Raw genomic sequence first — 23715 nt, forward strand, 5'->3', positions numbered from 1 at the left:
CTCATCAGGAAGCCCCCACACACACACACACACACACACACACACACACACACACACACACACATGAAGCTGGAGAGGTCCAGTTCTGTCACAGGTCCTTCCTCCCCGTTAGACTTCATAACCATCACTGGTTATGAAGTCAATAAATACCAACATCCTGCTGGTATTTGCACAGTTTCTCCATTTCCTGTAGTTAGTGTGTAATCCTGTACAGTCTCTTATTCCTTACTTCTGTGTGACTCCATTTGAGTGTCACCGTGCATGCAGAAGGATGGACAATAAAGGATACTCCACTCTCTCTGCACCACTGTGCTGACAAAGATTTAAAAAAGGTGGAGGTAAAGGCACCGGCTAGTTTTGAACTCAACATATCCAAGCTTCAGAGTCCAGTCGTGTTTTATGGAGACTGAAGTGACCGTGAGGGTGTGCTAAGGTATCAGCTACACCACCTAATCAGTAACAGCCAATCAAAATCCTAGAAATTTCCCCTGCACTAAATCTGGAGCTCCGCCTTCCTGCACAATCTGTTAGTACAGTGACCTCACAGCAGCCATGTTATTGGTCACATGATGTCATTAAAATGCTCCAAAACTCTCAAGCAGCACAAACACGATGCTGAGGTGCAGTTCGGGTGAAGCTAGCAGCTACACCCACCTGTGTCACCATCCACCTGTCAGTTGGAGAGACCACGCCCCTAATAATGCAAACCTTAAGCCTTTCATTGTTATGCCGATGACTGCCAAATTTATTTGCCACTAAAACACAAGGACGGCATCTCCATAAAACCTCTCTTGACATGTCTAGATGAAATTAAAGCTTGGTTGGCTCTAAACTTTTTAAATTTTAATGAAAAGAAAACAGAAGTGTTGGTGTTTGGACCCAGTGGTCCCTGTGAGTCCTCCTCTGTTGTTTTAGGATCCCTGGAAGTCTATTTTAAACCTGTTGTTACAGACCTTGGTTTTAAGTTGGACAGTGATTTTAAATTGGACAACCAAATCAGAGCAGTGGTGAAGTCCAGTTTTTATCATTTAAGGCGACTGGCAAGAGTAAAATCTTTTCTTTCGAGGCAGCATCTTGAAACAGTGATCCATGCTTTTATTTCTTCCCGCCTGGACTACTGTAACTCACTTTATGTGGGGGTCAGTCAGTCATTGCTCTCACGTCTGCAGCTGGTTCAAAATGTGGCTGCACGACTCCTAACAGGAACTCGAAAAAGAGAGCATATAACCCCCGTGCTAGCCTCTCTGCACTGGCTGCCTGTGTCTTTTAGAGTTAATTTTAAACTTCGTATGTTTGTTTTTAAATGCCCCCACAGTCTTGCCCCGCCTTACCTCTCTGAGCTTCTTCATCCCCACATACCCTGTCGGTCTCTCAGGTCAGCTGACCAGCTGCTCCTGGAGGTACCGAGATCCAGGAGGAAGCTCAGAGGGGACAGGGCCTTCTCTATTGTGGCTCCAAAATTATGGAATAATTTGCCCATGCACGTTAGAGAGGCCCCTTCACTGTCCACTTTTAAATCACGTCTTAAAACCCACTTTTATTCCTTGGCTTTTAACCTCAGCGAGACTTAGTTTCTCTTTTAATTGAAGTAGTTATTTAATGATTTCACTCTTCTTTTATTTGGTTTTTACTTCTATCTTATGTAATTTTATTTTACAGTTCCAATGTACAGCACTTTGTGTCAACTGTGGTTGTTTTAAAGTGCTTTATAAATAAAGTTGATGAATAAATAAAGTTGATGATTAATATAATTTAAACAGGTGAGGTACAGAAACATCCTCACCTGGACAGCTGTTATATTTGTCTCTGAATTCAAATAAAGTCCAGTAAAATAAAAATGTGTCATCTGCATATAATGACTTTTCTTTTTCCTCTTATCTTTATTCTGTACAACACAGGGTTAAGACAGCTGTTATGAAGGAGTAAATTATCTATGGAGACCAATGCTGTTCCTGTATCAGGCTGTTTATTTAACACTGGCGTGTATGGAGACTGCTGCCTCTGCTGGACACCAGAGGAACTGCAGCTTCCTGTTTCAGCTTGTTATTCAGTAGATGGCAAAAACTTGTAGGCTGTGTGCAAATGTGCACACTGATGATGATGATGATGATGCATGAACAAGAACAGCTGTGTCTCCAGATGTTTAAATGTAAAAGGGGCTGAGTGGGTGTGGACCCCACAGCTTCGTAAATCATCACAAATATTCAGGTGCTTCATCTCACAACTAACATCTGATTATGAAATGATGCAACGCCACAAAAAAGTTTTGAGTTTAGTTTTATTGAAGCCACACTCTCTGCTGCTGCTCAGCCTCCCACCTGCTGTGTGACTGAGTTCAACATCACAACTGTGGCAGCTCAGCAGAGGTCACGAGGCTCTGCAGCATCGAGGAAACAGAATGACTCAGCAGGACTGACTGAGCAGCAGGTTCATGAAACCACACAGAAACAAAACAGGAAGTACACACTGTGGCCACGATTACCAAACACACATACACACACACAGTTAGTCTGATTATGCACACACGCTCCGAGTCTCTGCCTCCCTCTGGTGGTGAAAATGAGAACAGCATTCGAGGAAGATGCTGACCTGGTTTCTGATCAGACAGAAAAAGCCAGAAATGTTCCCTCTGTGGTTTCCGTGTGTGTATGGGTTCAAATATCTACTTCCTCCACATAGGGAACGCTGCAGCTTCATCTGCACGTCTGTGGAATTAAAACTTCCCAAAATAACTGAGGAATGAACCGCTCCCCTCATCCTAAACCGGGCTCTGAGGAGGGGAAATCAGGTAAATGTTCTCAGGCTGAGGTTTCAGTCCATCTGACTAACCCTGAGGACATCTGGTATTTTAGGAGAGAAGCATCCTCCTCCTCCTCCTCCTGACATTCAGCCTGATGGGAACAGCTGAGCAGCTCTGACTCTCGGCCTCCCTCCCTCTGCTCCACGCTCACAGCAGCTGAGGCTGCTCAGCCCCACAGGAGGAGGCCAGGAGAGAGTCTGTGATGCTCAAACATTCAAGCTGTTGTTTTCTGCAAAACTACTGGAGCTCAGCTTCCTGTTTTTGACCTGAGAGCCAATCAGGAGGCTCAGAGATGCTTTCAAATGATTCTGACCCAAAAGTGCGGGAATCAAGAAATGCTGCTGCAGCTTTAGTCCGGCCGAGCAAACGCCACAGACGTGACCCGCACTGCCTGAGCCGTATCCATAGCAACAAGCATCGTCAGGTGAATGTGAATGCAGGAGGAGGTTATTCTGTCCTGACCCATTTCACTCCTACGTAAAACTCTGGAATCAAAGTACAACGAAATTTAAATCCGCTCATAGGCAAAGCAGAAACTGCCACTGTCCTTCGCCCCTCTCCCAGCTCCTCCTCCTGCTGAGTCTTGTTCTTCCTCGGCCTCGGAGACGTTTCACATTTACATCACATTACTCAGTCTGAGATGATGAGAGCGCACACACACACACACACACACACGTTACAGTTAGCTTGAGAGAGCTCACACCCTGCATGTATGCAGCATCACTCTGAGGTTCATGGGAAATGAGCGCTTCACCTTCATCTTAAAAACAACTTTGTGTCCTCGCCGCACACCGAACATCGTCCAAATGTTCAGGCTGTTTGAGGTGACACGCCGTCAGAGCTTCATGGCGTTACAGATGCCATCTTTGAAGAGCGTTCTTGGATGATTGTGCATGTTAGTGCAGAGATCACTGCAGACCAGTAAACATTCATTATTAAAGCTAAAGTCAGTAAACTTCATTTGCTGCTCCTGAAGCTTCGATCCTGTGCATGCTGCACAGGAAGTGGAAGCAGGAAACGCCACAGGAGAAACTTTACACTTCCATTCGTAAACTGGATAAAGTGGCAGGATTAACACTGAGACTGTAAACAGCTGATCCCGGGAGGCTCTTCCATCCATCCTCTCATCTGCACCAGCTGCAGTTTCCACCCCCTAAAGGAAGAAGCCAGGGTTCGGGGGCAGCCCCGCTCCCACGGGCATGATTGCCAGGTAGTTGGAGGGCACGTAGCCTCTCTGACCTCCTCTGACCTCCACCAGGCTCCACTCGGGGCTCCCTCGTTTGTCGTGAGGCTCCAGGACACGAACGGGTTCTCCGGCCCGGAAGGAAACTTCATGTTTGGATCTAGCCGTGAAGTCGTAGGTGCCCACAACCTGGAAACATGAAAAAAAAGCAGCATTTAACACGTGATCCACGTGAAGGCTGTTACTGGGTGGACCAAACACTGTAAACACTGACAGCTTAGACAGGATCCAGCATCAACAACAAGCTGCCTGTCTTTAAATCACCTGCTCAGGTAGAGCCGCTCTGTGTCACATTACTGTTCAGGAGCAGACCGCCGAGAATCCGGCGCTCCATCAAGCAGCGTATCAACGCCTACGAGGATGTGACAGCATCACATTTGCTGTGCACAACAACAAATTCAGTCTTACTGTCGTGACCAGAGCCATCCTCTGTGCTGCTGCATGCTGGGACGGCCAGTAACAGGCGGAGCTGGACGCTGTCAAGGTGGAGAGGAGGGTGTTGTCCAAGATAAGGACAACACCTCCCACCCTCGCCACAATGTGCTGGCCAGTCACAGGAGCAAACGCAGTCAGAGACTGACATTACCTATAATGCACCACTGAACGACACAGAAAGTCATTCCTGCCCGTTTGTACATATCAGAGCGAACTTTGTAACATGTTGTATTATTTAATTAGTTCAGTCTGTTCTTATTATCTCGGGGCGACTGTCGGGATTATTAAAGTATTCTGACTGCAGCTGGATGATCAACCTGCAGTCCTGCGCTGGTGGACAGCACGTGGCCTCCGTCTCCTGGACAGTCTAATGCAGAGGAATTCAATTACCTGGAAGCAGGGCTGACTCATGGGCAGTGGGGCATTGCCCGCCGGGCTGTAGGAGTGTCTTCTGCGTGCGGTCACGTCTTCTGTCAGGCTCGGGTGTGGTGAAGGGGGCGGGTCGTCTGTTGGCTGGTGATAGCGAATGAGTTTCGAGGCAGCAGCGTAGCCTCGCTTCCCTGCGTGAAGATGTAAATATAGTTTAACATTCATTTGTTCACAGTGTCAGACCAACCCGGTTTGCACAGCTGCTCGTCTGTTTCAGTTGCAATAACAGCGGCTCACCAGCAGATGGCGCCACAGTTCTTCCTCTCAGGTTTTAGTGCAAATGTCATAAAAAGTCTCACCTCCTGCATCGACCAGCCACCTCCTTCTGTCTCCACGGCTGTCGGCCTCGCTGATCACCGCCACCAGCTCGCCCTTAGTCAAGTTCAGGTCCAGGTCCCGGGTGCCCACGACCGTGCTCATCACCTGGAAGATCTTTCCAGAGCCGTGTTTATCCGTTAGCTGCTTCAGACGGCGCTGAGAGGACGGGCTGAGAGGCTGAAAGACACGAGCAGACGTCAGATCTCAGAGAGGGCAGAGCTGCTGAATTACTCACACGTGCTCAAATTTACCTGGAAGGTGTTCAGAAATGAAAACAATGACTCAGAAAGAGACACTTCTGGTTCTGCAGCTGCAAAGTTGAAGAACCAGAAGTGGCACATTCACCGCGTCCTCGTCTCTAACTCGTTATCGCCTGCGATGATGATTCGCCACATTCTTCAGCCAGAACCTTGTATTATAACCTCCAGCTAAGTGTGACGTGAAACTTCAGATCTTTACTGGGACCAGCAGCTGAACCAGTTCACACGAAACACGCGGCAGAACAGGAAATACAGGTGGCGGTTTTTTTTAGACAGATTACTTCAGGAACGATGCTCAACGCTCACACAGCAAACTCCACCGCCCCCACCAAACACCAACAATCTCAGGAAACTGAAGCTCAGACTGGGAGCGTCGGTGTGACACCATCGCGTCGGTGTGACACCATCGCGTCGGTGTGACACCATCGCGTCGGTGTGACACCATCGCGTCGGTGTGACACCATCGCGTCGGTGTGACACCATCGCGTCGGTGTGGTTAAATATTCGGAGAAGGATGTTTGCTGGATGATAAAATCACTGTTATATTTTTTATTCTGACCTCTCAGCAGTAACCAATCAGCTGAAACATGTCAAACATGTCTGAGGTCAGCTGAGTGGTCCACTGTTGCCCATAGCGCTCTGTAGCTTACAGTGTAAAGTGCCCTGAGGTGGTTTGCTGCTGTATAAATGAATGAAAGCCGATCTGAACGCTAACCTGGGAATCTGGCGCGTTGAGCTTGTCCTCCACCATTCGACATAAATGCTGCAGCCTCCTCGCTCCTTCCAGCACCGAAGACTCTGCCCACTCCCAGAATGCACCAGGAGAAAGGCTGCTGTGAGGGAGCTGCAGGGAGACACGTGAAGGATGAGCACAGATATCCAACGTGTTTTTGTGCATCAGCCTGTCTGTAAGGACATCACCTGCTGAGCGAAGCTGTGAAACAGCTGCTCCATGTCTGCTGCGAGATCTCTGTGCAGACAGCTGAACGTCCCCAACGTGCTCCACATCATCTGCAGAGCCAGCCCGTTAAACTGAGGGAGCTCCGTCAGGAGCAGTGTGTTCAACGTCCTGTCAGGAGGAGAGGGGAGGAGAGGAGGTCACTCACAGCTCCAACCATCAGGAACCATCAGAAACCAGTTCCCACCTGTACGTGTTGGCCACAGCCTGCTCCTCATAGCTCAGGTTGGGTTTTCCTTCGATCACCCCGTAGTCGAGCAGCTTGTCGAGTCTCTTCCTGATTAGGTTCCTCGGGCCCACCAGGAGGTCCCGGAGAGCACAGAGCGGCTGGTGGATCAGCTTCCTCATCCTCTTCTCCTGGAAGAAGGAACAAAGAACAGATCGACATCAGCAGACTGTCGTTCACTGCATCATCCTTTCACAGGGGGCAAAATATGCATGTCCACCTCTGCAGGCGCTCAGAGACGCAGGGGTCTGTGTCTGACCTCTGATGTTCTGAGCGTGTGCAGAGGAGATCGGAGGTGGGATGCAGGATGCAGACCATCCATCAATCAGAAGCTGTTTACACAGAGAGAAGTCTGTGATGTAATCTGTAAAGTTTGGTGCTGTGTCTGTGATCGCAGCTCATCCTGTCCTCTTAAAACATGACTATCCAGAGTTGGGACCAGGAAGCAGAGTTGCAGTCTTACACGCCTCTCTGCAGCTTCTCTCCTCCTGCTACCCCCCCAAAAACCCATCTCCATAGAGACTGTGTCTGCTTCCAAAAAGACAAAAAACAAACTAAAAACCAGCAACAAACAACTTAAACATTTACAAAGAAAGAACAATACAGTATCCACATCTGAACCAAAGAGTAAAACAGTGAAATGTGGATTATTAAATATTAGGTCTCTCTCCTCCAAGTCTCTGTTAGTACATGACTTAATAATTGATCAACAAATTGATTTACTCTGCCTTACAGAAACCTGGTTGCAGCAGGATGATTATGTTAGTTTAAATGAATCAACACCCCCGAGTCATTCTAACTACCAGAAATCTCAAAGCACAGGTCGAGGGGGCGGTGTGGCAGCAATTTTTCACACCAGTCTATTAATTAATGAAAGACCAAGACAGACTTTTAATTCATTTGAAAGCCTGATGCTTAGCATTGTCCACCCCTGCTGTGAAACTCAGAAACCAGTCTTACTTGTTATCATCTATCGTCCACCTGGGCCTTACACAGAGTTTCTGTCTGATTTCTCAGACTTTATATCTAATTTAGTTCTGAGCTCAGATAAAATAATTATTGTGGGTGATTTTAACATCCATGTAGATGCTAAAAATGACAGCCTCAACATGGCATTTAATCTGTTGTTAGACTCAATTGGTTTCTCTCAAAATGTAAAAGAACCCACCCACCACTTTAATCACACTCTAGATCTTGTTTTAACATATGGCATAGAAACTGAACATTTAACAGTGTTTCCTGAAAACCCTCTCCTGTCTGATCATTTCTTGATAACATTTACATTTACAATAATTGATTACGCAGCAGTGGAGAGTGGACTTTATCAAAGTAGATGTCTTTCTGAAAGCGCTGTAACTAAGTTTAAGAATATAATCCAGCCACTGTTATCATCGTCAATGCCCTGTACCAACACAGAGCAGAGCAGCTATCTGAACGCTACCCCAACAGAGGTCGATTATCTTGTTAATAATTTCACCTCCTCACTACGTACGACTCTGGATACTGTAGCTCCAGTGAAAACTAAGGTCTCTAATCAGAAGTACCTGACCCCGTGGTATAATTCTCAAACACGTACCCTAAAGCAGATGACTCGTAATCTGGAGAGGAAATGGCGTGTCACAAATTTAGAGGATCATCATTTAGCCTGGAGAAATAGTTTGTTGCTTTATAAGAAAGCCCTCCGCAAAGCCAGAACAGCTTACTACTCATCACTGATTGAAGAAAATAAGAACAACCCCAGGTTTCTCTTCAGCACTGTAGCCAGGCTGACAAAAAGTCAGAGCTCTTTTGAGCCAACCATCCCTTTAACGTTAACTAGTGATGACTTCATGAACTTCTTCACAAATAAAATTTTTATCATTAGAGAAAAAATTACCAATAATCATCCCACAGATGTAATATTATCTACAGCTACTCTTAGTACCATTGATGTTAAGTTAGACTCTTTTTTTCCAATCGATCTTTCTGAGTTAACTTCAATAATTACTTCCTCCAAACCATCAACGTGTCTTTTAGACCCCATTCCTACAAAACTGCTCAAAGAAGTCCTGCCATTGATTAATTCTTCGATCTTATATATGATCAACCTATCTCTAATAATCGGCTATGTACCACAGGCCTTCAAGGTGGCTGCAGTTAAACCTTTACTCAAAAAGTCATCTCTAGACCCAGCAGTCTTAGCTAATTATAGGCCAATCTCCAACCTTCCTTTCATATCAAAAGTCCTTGAAAGAGTAGTTGTCAAACAGCTAACAGATCATCTGCAGAGGAATGGTTTATTTGAAGAGTTTCAGTCAGGTTTCAGAGTTCATCACAGCACAGAAACAGCTTTAGTGAAGGTTACAAATGATCTTCTTATGGCCTCTGACAGTGGACTCATCTCTGTGCTTGTCCTTCTTGACCTTAGTGCAGCATTCGATACTGTTGACCATAATATCCTATTAGAGCGATTAGAACATGCTGTAGGTATTACAGGTATTGCACTGCAGTGGTTTGTATCATATCTATCTAATAGACTCCAATTTGTGCATGTAAATGGAGAGTCCTCTTCACACACTGAGGTTAATTATGGAGTTCCACAGGGTTCAGTGCTAGGACCAATTCTGTTTACATTATACATGCTTCCCCTAGGCAGCATCATTAGAAGACATAGCATACATTTTCACTGCTATGCAGATGACACCCAGCTCTATCTGTCCATGAAGCCAGATAACACACACCAATTAGTTAAACTGCAGGAATGTCTTAAAGACATAAAGACTTGGATGGCCACTAACTTTCTGCTTCTTAACTCGGATAAAACTGAGGTCATTGTACTCGGCGCTGAAAAGCTTAGAAATATGGTATCTAACCAGATTCTTACTCTGGATGGCATTACCTTGGCCTCCAGTAACACTGTGAGGAACCTTGGAGTCATTTTTGACCAGGATATGTCCTTCAACGCACATATTAAACAAATATGTAAGACTGCGTTCTTCCATTTGCGCAACATCTCTAAAATTAGAAATATCCTGTCTCAGAGTGACGCTGAAAAACTAGTTCATGCATTTATTACTTCCAGGCTGGACGACTGTAATTCATTATTATCAGGATGTCCAAAAAACTCACTGAAAAGCCTTCAGTTAATCCAAAATGCTGCAGCAAGAGTCCTGACAGGGACTAGAAAGAGAGAGCATATTTCTCCTGTTTTGGCTTCCCTTCATTGGCTTCCTGTTAAATCCAGAATTGAATTCAAAATCCTGCTCCTCACATACAAGGTCTTAAATAATCAGGCCCCATCTTATCTTAATGACCTTGTAGTACCATATCACCCTATTAGAGCACTTCACTCCCGCTCTGCAGGCCTACTTGTTGTTCCTAGAGTATTTAAAAGTAGAATGGGAGGGAGAGCCTTCAGTTTTCAGGCCCCTCTTCTGTGGAACCAGCTTCCAGTTTGGATTCAGGAGACAGACACTATCTCTACTTTTAAGATTAGGCTTAAAACCTTCCTTTTTGCTAAAGCATATAGTTAGGGCTGGACCAGGTGACCCTGAATCCTCCCTTAGTTATGCTGCAATAGATGTAGGCTGCCGGGGGATTCCCATGATGCATTGAGTTTTTCCTTTCCAGTCACCTTTCTCACTCACTATGTGTTAACAGACCTCTCTGTATTGAATCGTATCTGTTATTAATCTCTGTCTCTCTTCCACAGCATGTCTTTTATCCTGTCTTCCTTCTCTCACCCCAACCGGTCGCAGCAGATGGCCGCCCCTCCCTGAGCCTGGTTCTGCCGGAGGTTTCTTCCTGTTAAAAGGGAGTTTTTCCTTCCCACTGTCGCCAAAGTGCTTGCTCATAGGGGGTCATATGATTGTTGGGCTTTTCTCTGTATCTATGAAGCGCCTTGAGGCGACATTTGTTGTGATTTGGCGCTATATAAATAAAATTGAATTGAATTGAATTGAATTGAATTGAATTGAATTGAATTAATTGGACACGAGCCGACAGGATGCAGTGCTGCGACATTTCCTGCACCTGTAAAGACCGCAGCACCGTTCTCAGAGTTAATCACTCACAAACATCGGGAGGATCCACTGTCGGAGCGCCGTCGTGATCTCCTTGTAGCAGATCGGTGCCTTTTCACCATCCATGTCCAAGTCAAAGTCCTCCGTGCAGCAGGACAGGAAGCCCTGCAGAGCAACCACACACAGCTGAGTGCTTGGCTGTCCAAACACGACTCGCCGCCCTCAGCACGTTATTTTACAAACCAAACATGTACAATCAAACACATCAGAGTGAAGCTGAAACAAAGAAACGTTTCTGAGCATTTCTTAAAGTCGGTGTTTTTGCTGCAGACGGAGAGCAGGAGATGTGGGCGGGTCATCCTCGCTAACATCTAAACAAGCTAAACAGCAGAGAGATACAAAGAGCTGAGTGTTGGTGTGAAGGACAGAATGAGGAAAACAGAAAGGTACACAAGCATGTGTGTGGCCTCCTGACAGAGACTCACAAACTTATGACTGCACGTCTGTAATTATAGCGTCTGACCGCGAATCACAGCCTGAAACAGTGACTGCTGCAAATTTATGTTTTACAAATGAGTTTATTCAGGTTTGATGTTTTAGTCACTAAAGTCCACTAAAGCTTTGAAGTCGAAAGCCAAGACAAAGTGTGAGCGTGAGTTTACCTGGAGGTGCTGCAGGTACATCTCCACGTTCTCCAGCAGCTCCAGGATGCCGTTTTCCAAAACATAGAAGAATCCTTCCAGGGCATCAAATTCCTCGTCCACCAGCTGCAAGACATCCAACACGCCGGTCTAAAGAGATGCTCTGAGCTCACACACTGCTGCGCTACATAAACCAGCTGTGTGACACACTGCTTTAAAACGTGTAGTAATGGGGTCAGTGTCAGTAGGAGCCAGAGGTTCAGAGAAGACCTGCTGTTTGTGAGGCGCAGCCAATCAGAAGACATTTGTCTTATAGGAGGAGCACCAGGATGACGCACAGAAGGATTACTGTGAACTGTGGATCATGCAAAGCTGCTCTGGTGGAGTCCAGGAGTGAAAACAGCAGGTTACAGCTCATGCAAAGCCTCGGTCAATCATACACTGTAATGATACATGTGGAAAGATCAGCAGGGGGAGCAGGCTGCAGACAAGAAGTGCCTGATCAGACCTTCCACTCTCCCCAGTCCACAGCTGTGCTTCCACCTAACAGCATTTGGTCGATCAGACCTTCCAGTGGTCACCTGAGCTTCAAACAGGAAGCTCACCACAGCTGAATAACACCACCCATACTTAAGGCCCGGTTGGAGTGGAGCGCTGTACTCACTAGTGTTAGTGTAGCCCGGCTCAGACTGATGCTGATCTGCCTGAGCCTTGCTCTGACATCTATCTCCATCTCCCTTGTACAATCCGTCTCTGGATTGTACCCTTCCCAGATGAGCGTGAGCGAGAGCAAGAGTGAGCACAGTGTGGACTCGGACTGAGCGTGCGTTCCCCTTTTTCCCAGCCCCCTTCTCCCTGCCTCACTCTATACATGTACACATCACCGGTGTTGTAAATAAACCCACTTGTCTGATTGCACAGTTCAGAGTCCAGCGGCAATAAACCTGACAGTAACTTACTGTGAGACATCGATTGTAATTTTTATACTCATGGAGGATGTGTGCTGTACAGTCACTCTGGCTCGGACGTTCACACCCACTGTAAACACAGCAGTGGCCTGGGGAGAGTGGGAGGTCTGATCAGACACTTCCTGTCTGCAGCCTGCTCCCCCTGCTGATCCTTCCACACGTTAGATTACAGTGTATGATTGACGGAGGCTTTGCATGAGCTGTAACCTGCTGTTCTCACTTCTGGACTCCACCAAAGCAGCTTTGCATGATCCACAGTTCACAGTAATCCTTCTGTGCGTCATCCTGGTGCTGTCTGACACAAGCTGTTTTAGCTCCTCTTCCTTTAAGACAGCATTCTGCTGATTGGCTGCTCCTCACAAACATGTGGGTGGAGCTTCCTGTGGATGAGGCTCAGGGTTCGGCCTACCTTAGGTTTGAGTCCGGCCTCATGTTTGATCTGCTGACCGAGCCTGGCGGTCTTCTTGGCGATGCTGTGGGTGTTGAGGCGCACGATCTTGTCCTTGATGGTCAGAATTTCCGTCTTCCTGTATTTGTCAGCTAGAAAACACGAGACAGTTAAAACCTTCTGCTTTCTCACGCCAACATCCGGCCCCATTAGTCACGCTCCTCACCGACTTCCCGGAAGCGCTTGTATTCGTTGATGCGACAGTTTAAGGCGACAGAGGTGTGAGCGGTCTGCTCCAGCAGGGCGTAGGCCGGGTGGGAGGCGTCAGTGTGCTTCTGGATGGTCTGCAGCAGCAGGGGGTAGCGGGCAATCCGCTGCACGGGCATCACCAAAAAGAAGCTCAGTGACGTGGCATTGACGTCAGGCCTGAAGGTCAAGAGAGACACAAGACTCATCAGTCAGCTCCTCGGCTCTGAGCACTTCCTGTCCAAGGCGAGACGAGGCGCCGTAAACTTACGCCGCAGCCTTGATGACTCTGACAACCTTGTTCCACAGAGCCTCCTTCTGTTTGTAGCTGTTCTCCACCTCCGTCACATGATTGTAGTGCGCCAGGTACTCCTTATAGGCGGCTTCCATCTCTGATGACAGGCTGAGAAACGAGTCACCTGTCAGCGAAGGAAAACACACCTTTACTCCTTTACAGGAAGCAGCAGAAAGGGAGCTTTAACGTTCATCACGGGAAACGGCATTTTCACTGTCTACCTCCCGGGTTTCTCGATGATGATCATCTCGTGTTCATCCAACAAAAACTGTGAGAAGTTAGAGAAACATCAGCTTATCAGACGTCAGAGCGCCACAACGTCTGACTTTAAGGTGGACTTTACATGCTGAGCTGGTCTGTGAAGAAGAGTCTTCCCCGGAACAAAAACAAAGAGGTGACACCTGTGTGATTCAGGAACTCACCTGAGCTGAATCACATTACTCCATCTTTAAATTTGTGTCAATAAAGAAAAAGGATAAGAGTCAGAAAAACAACAAACAACAACCACTTCCTGTTTGACTTCCTGTTTACAACGACAGAAAGACTGAAGCTGTGAGGGTGACACGTCAAAGTAAAGGTCTGGTGTCAGGTCGCTTACAGAGACTCTGCAGGAAGTCAGGCTCTCCAGACTGAAGCTGCTTCTGGTCCAGCAGGCTCAGGAGACGGCTCGATACGTCGATCACCTCCTCGATGTGCAGAAACATGCTGTCCAGTCCAGCTGGAGGCGGCTTCGGTCAGAGCAAGTGGAGGGGAGACAGGAAATAAGGGTTTTTACCTGATATCAGACACTTCTTTAACCCCAAAGTCTGAAGGTTCCTCATTACAACCCATACGCTCCCATTATAACCCAAATTACCCATTATAACACATTGTGTTCATGTATTTTGAGTATATAAAAACATCTGAGGAACGCTGAAAAAGTGATGGGGATGTGCTGCAGCAGCGTCAGCGCTTGGCTGACCTTTGACCTCTGATAATAAAGATAGATCTGTGCTCATGCTGGAAAAACGGGGCAGTGGGTGCGCTGGGCGCTGGGAGGCTGAACAATGCACAATCCAGAGGCTCATCTGTCTCACAGAGCCGCCATTCACTCACGCCTTCGCCCTGCTCCCTCGCTGTGTTTCCACAGCTCAGCTCTCCTTGCCCTTAAAGCTTGATTTCATTATGTTTTATGAGGCCTCATTTCATTAGCACAGTGATAATAAGCTGTCATTTAACAGTACTAAGCAACAGAACAGGCATAATGAAAAGCAGGTGATAAGAAGCCACTGAGAGGGCGCAGGATGCTAAAACCCTCACCTGCTGCACAGGTGAGCAGCAGCTTTATGTTCAGCCACTTTCTTTTTGCTTCTTTGTATTGTCACTATCAGAGTTTGTCACTGTGAGTGTATACACCTCCCTGCATTTATTCACTGCTTATTATTAATCTCTGTCCCCTCCCTCAGCCCTTCTTCCTCCCCAGCTGGATGAGCTCTATGAACAAGTGCTTGTTCTCAGAGGTCCTTTTTGGGGTGTTCTCTGTATTATTATATATTATCATTATTTAGCTTACAATATAAAGCACATTGAGGCCACTGCTGTTGTGATTTGGTGCTATATAAATAAAGCTGAAGCAGCTCTGTATGATTCACAGTCGATAATAATCCTTCTGTGATCTGTGATCCCAGGGCACAGTGCAGGCCCTAGGGTCGCCCTCCGTCTGAAACGAGCAGTTTGGCCCCTCCCCCTGCTTCCTGCTTCGATGGGCAGGTGTGTTCCTAGGTCCTACCTGTAGCTGCTGCTGCAGGTTGCTCCTGATGGTCACGGTGCTGAGGTGCAGCAGGCGCAGGTAGCTCCTCTCAGACTCCACAAGCTCCTGGATGGCCAGTTGTTGCCTCTTGGCTGCAATCTCCTTGGCTGCTGCCTCCTCCTCCTCGGCCCTCCTCTGGGCCTCTCTGGCCTCCTCTTCCAGCCTCTCCTCTGATAACGAGCTCTCCTCTGAGAAACTGTCCTGAGAGGAGAATCTCCGAGCAGCTTTTCCATCTTCAGGTGGCACCTCCACCACTACAATCACCCCTGACTCAGGCGTCTTCTCCTCTGAGATGAACTCTTCCCCTCCAGTTTGATCTTTGCTGCTTCCAGCTGTCTGACCTACAGCTCCCAGAGGAGACCGAGCAGACGAGGCTGGTTTAGGGAGAACCAGTGGGAAGGACAGCCTCCTGGGCACCTCCATGATGGAGATGGCTGTGAAAGAAACAGACTGTCAGGTATTTTATTACATGGCTGAGCATCTTTGCTGTCATCAGTCTGCTCTGGAGCTTGCAGACTTTACATTCCCTGATGACTGAGAGGACGGCACGCTGTCTCCATGGGAAATAACAGCAAATGACAAAGACTCACACAGACGTCCTCAGCCTGACACAAACAACCAGGTCGCCAAACAACAACTTCAGCTGTAAGGAGAGTTTTCAACCAATCAGCACTCTGCTCACACACAGCATCATCATTCACAGGAAGAAAAGCACAGAGACGGTTGCGGTCGCCGTACAAACACAGGGCACCTACACGTCATTTAAACTAGTGTACTACACCACTGTTAATCAATATAGATCATCAATAACTAATAAAGATAATTCTGAACTACAGACGACAGAAACTGAAGAAAAAGATTTTCCAGCACACACACACACTGAATAAATGACTGAGGAAGTGTGTCTGCACGTCTTTCAGTTTCCTTGAGAGGTGAAACGTCTGCAAACTTAAGAAGTCCAGACACTTTTCTCCCCGAGCTCCTTAGACTGCGATGACCTGGATGACTGAGAGCTTTCACAGATACTCAGGAAGTGTCCACCCCCCCCCCCTCCCATTCCACCACCAAGGCTGGGACATCTGGGGGGGCACGGTGACCCACAGAGGGGATTACTGATATTTAAAATCTTCAGTCTAAACAGCCCCAAAGCACTGCCTCTGATGGTAAACTCCTTCACCCTCAGTAGAAAACCGATGATTCACAAATAATCCTGATCACCTAAAACCCTCAGACCAGGTCTGAACCAGGTCAGAGCCGTTTTTATGCAGGCGGGGACAAACTGAAGGAAGCACATGCTCACCTTTAACCCCGAAACGCTGCGATCCCCTCAGCTCCGATCCTCACCCAGCTGCAGCATCCTCGCTCGCTCCTCTCCCCCGCCGCACTGAAGCAAAGTCTGCTGCAAGGACAACACAAAGACAGACACACACGCACAGAGTGTAACTTTTTCCACTGACTCACACACACAGGCTGTGTGTGAGGAAGGGGGATGGGAGTGGAAAAGAAGGTGGGAGGGCTCACACAGGACAACACACACACTCGTGCTGCTGAGTAAGCTGAGTGACTGCAGCAGCTGGTGGGGAGAGGAAGTGGCGCTCACCCAGACAGAAACTGATTGGCTGATAGATCTTCAGACTGAAGGGAAGGACCAATCAGAGGACATGTTGATGAAACGCGGTGGGGTCCAGGCAGCAGAGCTTCAGGCAGCAGAGGCTGAAGTTTCCCTCTCACAGGAGACAAAGTGCTGTGGGTCCTCCTCCCGCTCCTGCTCCTCCTCACAGGGATCACTCAGATTCTCTGAGAACAAACAGGGTTTACATTTACATTTAGGTCCTCTCTGACCTCTGACCCTGACAGGAAGTGAACACCACCCCAAACATAAAGACTTTATCCGGTATTAAAGGGTGAGCGAACTGCACATCCAGACTCTAACAGAGCAGCTTTGCCTGACTCGCAGTTCAGAATAATCCTTCTGTATCTGATACTGCTTCATCCTGTGTGTGAAAGAAGCTGTTTTAGCCCCGCCCCCTTCCAGACGTCACTAGAGGGCAGTGCAAACACGGCAGGCCGGGTGGGGTGACCAGGAGCAGTAGGCTGACAGTAAGGGGGATACGTTTAGAAACAGAGAGTCGGATCTGAGGTCTGCAGCACAAAGCAGGACTTCACCTGATCCAGGTAACCCCGGTAACTCCAGGTTTCTGTGAAGGGGGTTAAAAAAATAAACTGATGCTGTGAACCGAACCTGCTCCAGATTAGCGATCAGCAGGTATGAAATCCCCACCCACCAGCCAATCAGATCTCAGGAAAACAACGTCCCCGTTCCTAAGGATCCCTCAGAGCGTCGACAGCAGCAGGTCTGAAGTCTGTGTGACTCCGAGTGACAAATGTTCATTCTCAGTCACAACTTTGATGTGATTCCTTTTGGGTTCAGTTTCTGTTTCGGCCCTCACACGCACACGTGCCGCGTTTCTAACGGTTACTGACTTTACAGACATTTATTTGATAAAATGCCTGAATGATGGATGGTTTCCTGGCTTCAAACTTTATTAACACACACACTGATGCAGAGCTGCTGACACTGACCTCTGAGTCGTCTTGGTTTTATACTTTATTCTTCTCCTAACATCACTGTGATTGCTCAGATTCCGCCAACTTTCAGGTGAGCGCCCTCGTGCCTGGATCAAGAAAGCCGTGTTCAGTCAGCGGGCTGGTAACCGACCGCCCTGATCTCTGACGTCAGGATACCCGGGGAACCGAGAGGGAACGGTGGACTCACCTCGTAGCGCACACCATCGTCCTTCCTCAGTGACATCATCCAGGTCCGAGGGCAGGAACAGCTGACAGAAAGCGCCTCTCACTCGAAGCTTTCACTTCAGTTTATTATTCCACAGACTTGGTATGCGGCGCAGGTTCACACAGCAGCTGGCTGACAGCAAACATCTGGAACCTTCTCAACCCGAGCTTCAGCCTGATGACCAGCGTGTCAGCGGGAATAAACAGGAAGACGTTTTCGTGCCGCAGCCCGACAGGCTGACGGGATTCACAGCGGCGTGTTTGGGTGAGTGTGCAGGGCGGGGGCGGCTTATCCTGCTCATAACATCCTCGGAATGTGGGCGAGGAATGCTGCGGGTCCGGACTCGGTCAGCTGATCGGCTGACGGATTCAGGTGTGCTGCAGGAAAAGAAAGGCTTAAAAGTGACGTGACACTTCAGGCATTCACCACCTGCAGAGCAAACACGCTGCTCAGAGTCCAGAGCTCGTACGCTTCGTACCTGGAAAGCTTTCAGAGCCGTGCACATTCCAAGCCGGGATTAGGCCACAACTTCATATTAAATCACAGCAACTATGACAAACCTGAGAGTGAAACATGACACAGACAGGCCTCGTCGCTCCTCACCGATCCGATCGTTCAGCGAGAGGTTTCACTCAGCTGACAACGTCTACCTGTGAGCTTCCTGGGACGGACCTCTACATCAGCAGCAGATCCAGGGTTCCTGTCTCTTCTGCGGTCACACTCTCCTGTCAGGCACGTCCAGTCGCCTCTTTGGGTCCACGGTGACCACGACCGGCCACAGAGTCATGTCACGGCTGACAGAAACCGTCCAATCAGAGAGCAGAGTTCAAGCGGAGCGAGTGAATCACTCAGGAAACTGCTGTGAGTGTCTGTGACAGGCGTCACAGATGTGACACTGCTGATGTCGCTGAGCCGTGACCGTGTCCAGCTGCTTAAAGTGACGCCACAAAGAAGAAACACAAATTACCTTCATGGATCTTCATCGAGGACCGCGGGGACAGCAGAGGACTCCGCAGCACGAGACTCAACAAACACCGGAAACACACACGTCTGCCGAAGCACATCAGGCAGGAGACGCACAAAATTAAGTTATTACGAAAATAAGATTCATGTGGCAAAATGGTAACAGAACTGAAGTCCATGGGCAGACGGCTAAATCAACCCCATCATTTGTAGACTAAACCTGCTGATATTACCAAAGTGTTTACTTTAAGGAGAAAGTTTGGATCTACAACATGAAAGTGATTGAAATAACACAATAAATAAGTCATACAAAGTTTAACAGAGATTGAATGAAACTATAAATGTGTTGAAACCATCAGTGTGTTACTGTGAGAGGATGGTGGAAGAACAGTGTATGACCCATTGACTGTAGAAAACATGGACGACGCGACCCCGCCTCCTACCATTGTGCAAAAATGAAGCCAAAATACCCCGCTCGTGGAGGCTGCCATCTTGCAAATTTGGAGCCAGAGTCTGCGCAGTAGTGACTTGAGGTGGAGCGACTGTGTAACGCTACCGCCCACACACCCGCTGGACGTGACCGCAAACACGCCCCCTACACTTTTTACGTAGCCCGGCTGCTCGAGTTTTTTTTGCTGGTTTACCGCGACTGATGACTCGTTTAATTAAGGTAAATACAACCATGTCACTGTTATTAAAAAAAAGACACACAGCTTATCATCTTATAGTTCTAAAATCACTCTGTTGTTAATTCGTTAGTTAGATTAGCCGCTAGCATACACACTGTGTTGGAGACTTGTTGCTAGCTAGTTAGCGATGCTACACACCTGCTACTCTTAATAGAGTTAAACACTTGTGTTTTTTTTATCCATTTTTAGACAGCAATGAGATCAGCTGCACACTCTACAGAGGCTCAGAGTTACTGTTAATATCAAAAATATAATGCTGTCCTTTGAGATTTTAACATAAGACTGAGTGTAATGAATCTAAAACTTCAGAGCCCTCTACAGCCTGGTAACATGGAGACTTTAAAAACAGCAGCAGAACGTTTCAGTAGTGTAGTTGTTGTAAAGACCCACCTTTAGCACATCCCAGCACACCCACTCACTTCACCAGATGCACCTTGTTTAGTTCTCTCACCTTTGATTGGGTGTGGTGCTTGTCCTTAATTGCACTCACCTGTCACACATTATATAAGGACTGCATTTACTTTTGGCTCACTCTTTCTTCACTCTCACACGGGGCGGCAGCAGAGGTGAGGTTCTGTTTAGGTTTTGTATTTTATGTATTGTTTAAGGTAATGAGTAACTTAAATCTCTGTTTTCTTTCAGCATTGGCAGTCCATGTGTGTCTTTCCTTCCTTCCTTCCTTCTTTGCTTCATTGATTTGAGAATTATTGATTGGAGAATAAAATGAGAACCCCGTGAATGATTAGATGACTGCTTATTCTTATTCTAATCGGATGAGCCCATGATGCTGATTACTCAACCCTGAGCCTTCCATCCTTCATAATATGGTCCTCCGAGCCGGAGTAGCGTTAGTGTCATGGATTCAAAGCAGCCATTGACTGAAGGTTTGAGAAGATCCAGTCGTGATAGTCGACCTCCTGCCCACCTGCAGCAGTATGACGTTCAGTATCCTGGAAGTAGAAGAGCTACATGTGATACAGAGAGTCAAACCGAATGTCAGCACAGTGACAAAGACACACATGGGCTGCAGGATCCTGTCAGAGAGTTAGAAAGTCAACCAGAGACATCCCCTGCTCCTTTACCCACCAACCAAGATGAGGTCATGAGGGAACTCCTGACGACGATGAAGGAGATTAAGCAATTTATGAGTCAATCATCTCCTTCCCATTCTCGTAGCTCCAGATCTTCAATTCGCACTGTCTCATCTGATGGAATCAAATCTTCTGTATGCAGTTTACGAGCCAGTCCTCAAACACATCAACAACATGAGCAGCTCCCAGTGATTGATACAGCAACCTGTCAATCACCCTTCCGGCCCCCCACAGATTAGCCGTCAGTCTGTCTTAGTTCCGGCTGCCAGCCCTCCTTTACCTAATTCAACCATATTAGATGCTGCAGTCCCTTCAACTGGTTTGCCTAGACCAGTCCTTGCTACAGAAGATGAGACTCCCTTTGATTTCCTGGCCTTATCACGGCAGGATCCCCACCAGATCTCATGTGTTCAACCTGCTGTTCCTTTAGCTGAAGACCCTGTCCAACCTCTCATTTGCATATCTGACCACAAGCATTGCCGTCATCTAGAGCAGCAACCAGCTATATCCAATGCCTCACATGAACAGAAACCTTTGATATCTGTTACTGCTAACTCGGGTAACTCCTCTAGCACGAGAACACATGTATATAAGCTTGAAGGTCCTTCGTTTCCAGACCTTAGTAGAGAAGACGAAATGCAATACAGGATGTTACGAATGGCCCTTACAAACCTCCTTGATCCTCATGAGACAGAGCACTTCAAATATCATGTCCTTCTTGATCACCTCAAAGTAGACCAAGCTAAACGATTAGCTCTTGCCTTTTCCTACGCTCCTGACCCATACACTCAAGCCATCAAAGCCCTTGATGAGCGTTATGGGCAACCAAGACAGCTGGCATTGAAAGAGCTAAAGAATATACTGGAATTGCCTCCTATCAGAGCAGGTGATGGTCAGAGTCTTGATAATTTTGCTCTTCGTGTACAGGCTTTAGTTGGGTTGCTTAGCACTATGGGAGAACAAGGACGTGCAGAACTAGATTGTGGCTCCCATGTTGATCGCTTGTTAGCGAAGTTGCCTGCAGAGCATTTCAGTCGCTTCAAACGGCATGTTTACAGGGAACAGGGAGAAATGACGTATACCTTGCCTTTGTTCTCATCCTGGCTGCAAATGGAATGCAAGTGTCAACCCAGAAAGGCCAGTCCTGTTTCATCCTTCAACCAGCCACGACCTGCCCGTAAGTACACCTCTCCACTTACAACAATATTACATGCCACCTGCATGGGACGACATCTACAGATCCTATGTGATGTAAATAAGAGATCGACAACTGAAACTAATCCTGTAGTGAGGACACTGTACTTTAATAGACCTAGTGATTGTCCTAGTGTCCTTTTAAAGGTTGTGAAAGTGCTCCTGCGAAATGGCAAAAGAACTCTTGAAACATATGCAGTACTTGACGATGGCTCCCAGCGTACCATTCTTCTAACATCAGCTGCGCAGCATCTCAACCTGACTGGGGAAGCAGAGAGATTATCACTTAGAACTGTCCGTCAAGAAGTTGAAACTATTCAAGGTTCTTCCGTAAGTTTCAAAATCTCACCCATCGCACACCCAGAGAAAACCTACACAATTAATAATGCCTTCACTGCAAGTCACCTAGCACTTTCAGAACACACCTACCCTGTATCATCTCTCCAACGGAGATACAAGCATCTTCAAGGTATTCCATTACCCATTATTAATAAAGCAGCGCCACTCCTGCTCATAGGCTCAGATCATACTCACCTCATCACGCCTACTGCTTCATTGAGACAGGGACCATATGGGTCTCCTGCAGGAGTTAAAACCCAATTAGGATGGACACTTCAAGGTCCGATCACAGATTTTCAGCCCCAGAGCAGAACAGAGCATGTGCAGTGTTTGTTCACATCTCTCAGTTCATCTGCAGACGTACTGCGTTATCATGTTGAGAAGCTATGGCAACTAGACACTTTACCTGAATACAGTGAGAAATCTGTGATCCGATCAAAGCAAGATCAACTGGCACTGGAACTCCTTGAACAGGCCACAAAAAGGGTTGAGATCAATGGTGTTAATTGCTACGCCACTCCTCTTCTTCGGATGGCAAACTTCCCTCCTTTGAATGTCCCTCCAACTGTAGTCATGTCTAGACTCCGCAACACTGAGGCTCAGTTAGCTAAAGATCCTGACAAAGCCATGTCTTACAAGGATCAGATTTTGAAATTGGAGCAAGCAGGCTATGTAGTTAAACTTAGCCCAGAGGAGATGCACAATAGCAAAGAAGCCTGGTATATTCCTCATCATATGACAAGTCACAACAATAAAGATCGCATAGTCTTTGACTGCTCTTTCACATTTCAAGGTCAGTGTCTCAATAAATACCTATTGCCAGGACCAATCCTTGGGCCAACACTTCTAGGTGTTTTGTTGCGTTTTAGGCAACATTCAGTGGCAATAAGTGGCGACATCAAAGGCATGTTTCACCAAGTCCGTCTTCTGCCTCCTGATAAACCACTCCTCCGATTCTTGTGGCGTGACATGAACAAAGCAGCTCCCCCTTCAGTGTATGAGTGGCAGGTACTCCCCTTCGGTACGACCTGCAGCCCTTGTTGTGCAATCTATGCACTGCAGAAACATGTGAAGGAATATCAATCTGACAAAGATGTGCAGTCTTCAGTAATGCAGTGTTTCTATGTTGATAACTGTTTGCAGAGTTTTCCATCAGCCGACTTGGCTCGAACACTCCTAGACAAATTAAGAAACCATCTATCAGAAGGAGGCTTCGACCTTCGCCAGTGGGCCAGCAATAATCCTGTTGTGATTAGCCATCTACCATCTGAGGTAAGAACGGCAAGTAATGAACTTTGCCTGACTGAAGACAAGCCATCCGGCCCACATGAACGCACATTAGGATTATTGTGGAATTGTGAGACTGACTTGTTTGCCTATAAATACAGAACTCTAGCCTCACACCCCACCACAATACGTCGTATCTATGCAGTACTTGCCCGTCTGTATGACCCATTAGGCTACTTACTCCCATTCACAACACGCGCCAAAACCTTGGTGCAAGAGCTATGGAGAAAAGAGAGAGATTGGGACGACCCTTCCCTTCCACACAACCTCTTAGAGGCATGGAAGTTCTGGGAAGAAGAACTTTGTTATCTTCCTCAAATTGCCATCCCACGTTGCTATACTTCTAAGGAAATGGATGTTT

General features: G+C 47.2%; 1 protein-coding gene across 6 annotated transcripts; it reads right to left on the reverse strand.

Annotated features, from left to right (window-relative positions):
• Positions 1 to 2264: 2264 nt before the first annotated feature.
• Positions 2265 to 18846, reverse strand: LOC146523762 (rho guanine nucleotide exchange factor 37-like). 6 transcript variants are annotated; one of them, XM_085181990.1, is made up of 17 exons: positions 17774 to 18732; positions 17581 to 17672; positions 16598 to 16794; positions 16298 to 16396; positions 14977 to 15431; positions 13807 to 13936; positions 13185 to 13332; positions 12894 to 13093; positions 12689 to 12819; positions 11333 to 11437; positions 10722 to 10835; positions 6631 to 6800; positions 6407 to 6554; positions 6201 to 6329; positions 5207 to 5402; positions 4869 to 5038; positions 2265 to 4172 (listed from the first exon to the last, which is right to left on the reverse strand). In XM_085181990.1, the coding sequence occupies exons 5-17, from the start codon at positions 15418 to 15420 to the stop codon at positions 3954 to 3956; spliced, it is 2304 nt and encodes a 767-aa protein (XP_085038116.1). In that variant the 5' UTR covers positions 15421 to 15431; positions 16298 to 16396; positions 16598 to 16794; positions 17581 to 17672; positions 17774 to 18732; the 3' UTR covers positions 2265 to 3953. The 6 variants fall into 6 exon arrangements, with proteins under 6 accessions (XP_085038116.1, XP_085038133.1, XP_085038112.1 ...); XM_085182007.1 differs by lacking the exons at positions 17581 to 17672; positions 17774 to 18732 and adding an exon at positions 18759 to 18846; XM_085181986.1 differs by having other exon boundaries at positions 16598 to 18168; positions 18352 to 18732.
• Between the last annotated feature and the right edge of the window lie 4869 nt (positions 18847 to 23715).

Source organism: Neolamprologus multifasciatus, chromosome 2 (genome assembly GCF_963576455.1).
Source record: "Neolamprologus multifasciatus chromosome 2, fNeoMul1.2, whole genome shotgun sequence".
Classification (NCBI taxonomy): Eukaryota; Metazoa; Chordata; class Actinopteri; order Cichliformes; family Cichlidae; genus Neolamprologus; species Neolamprologus multifasciatus.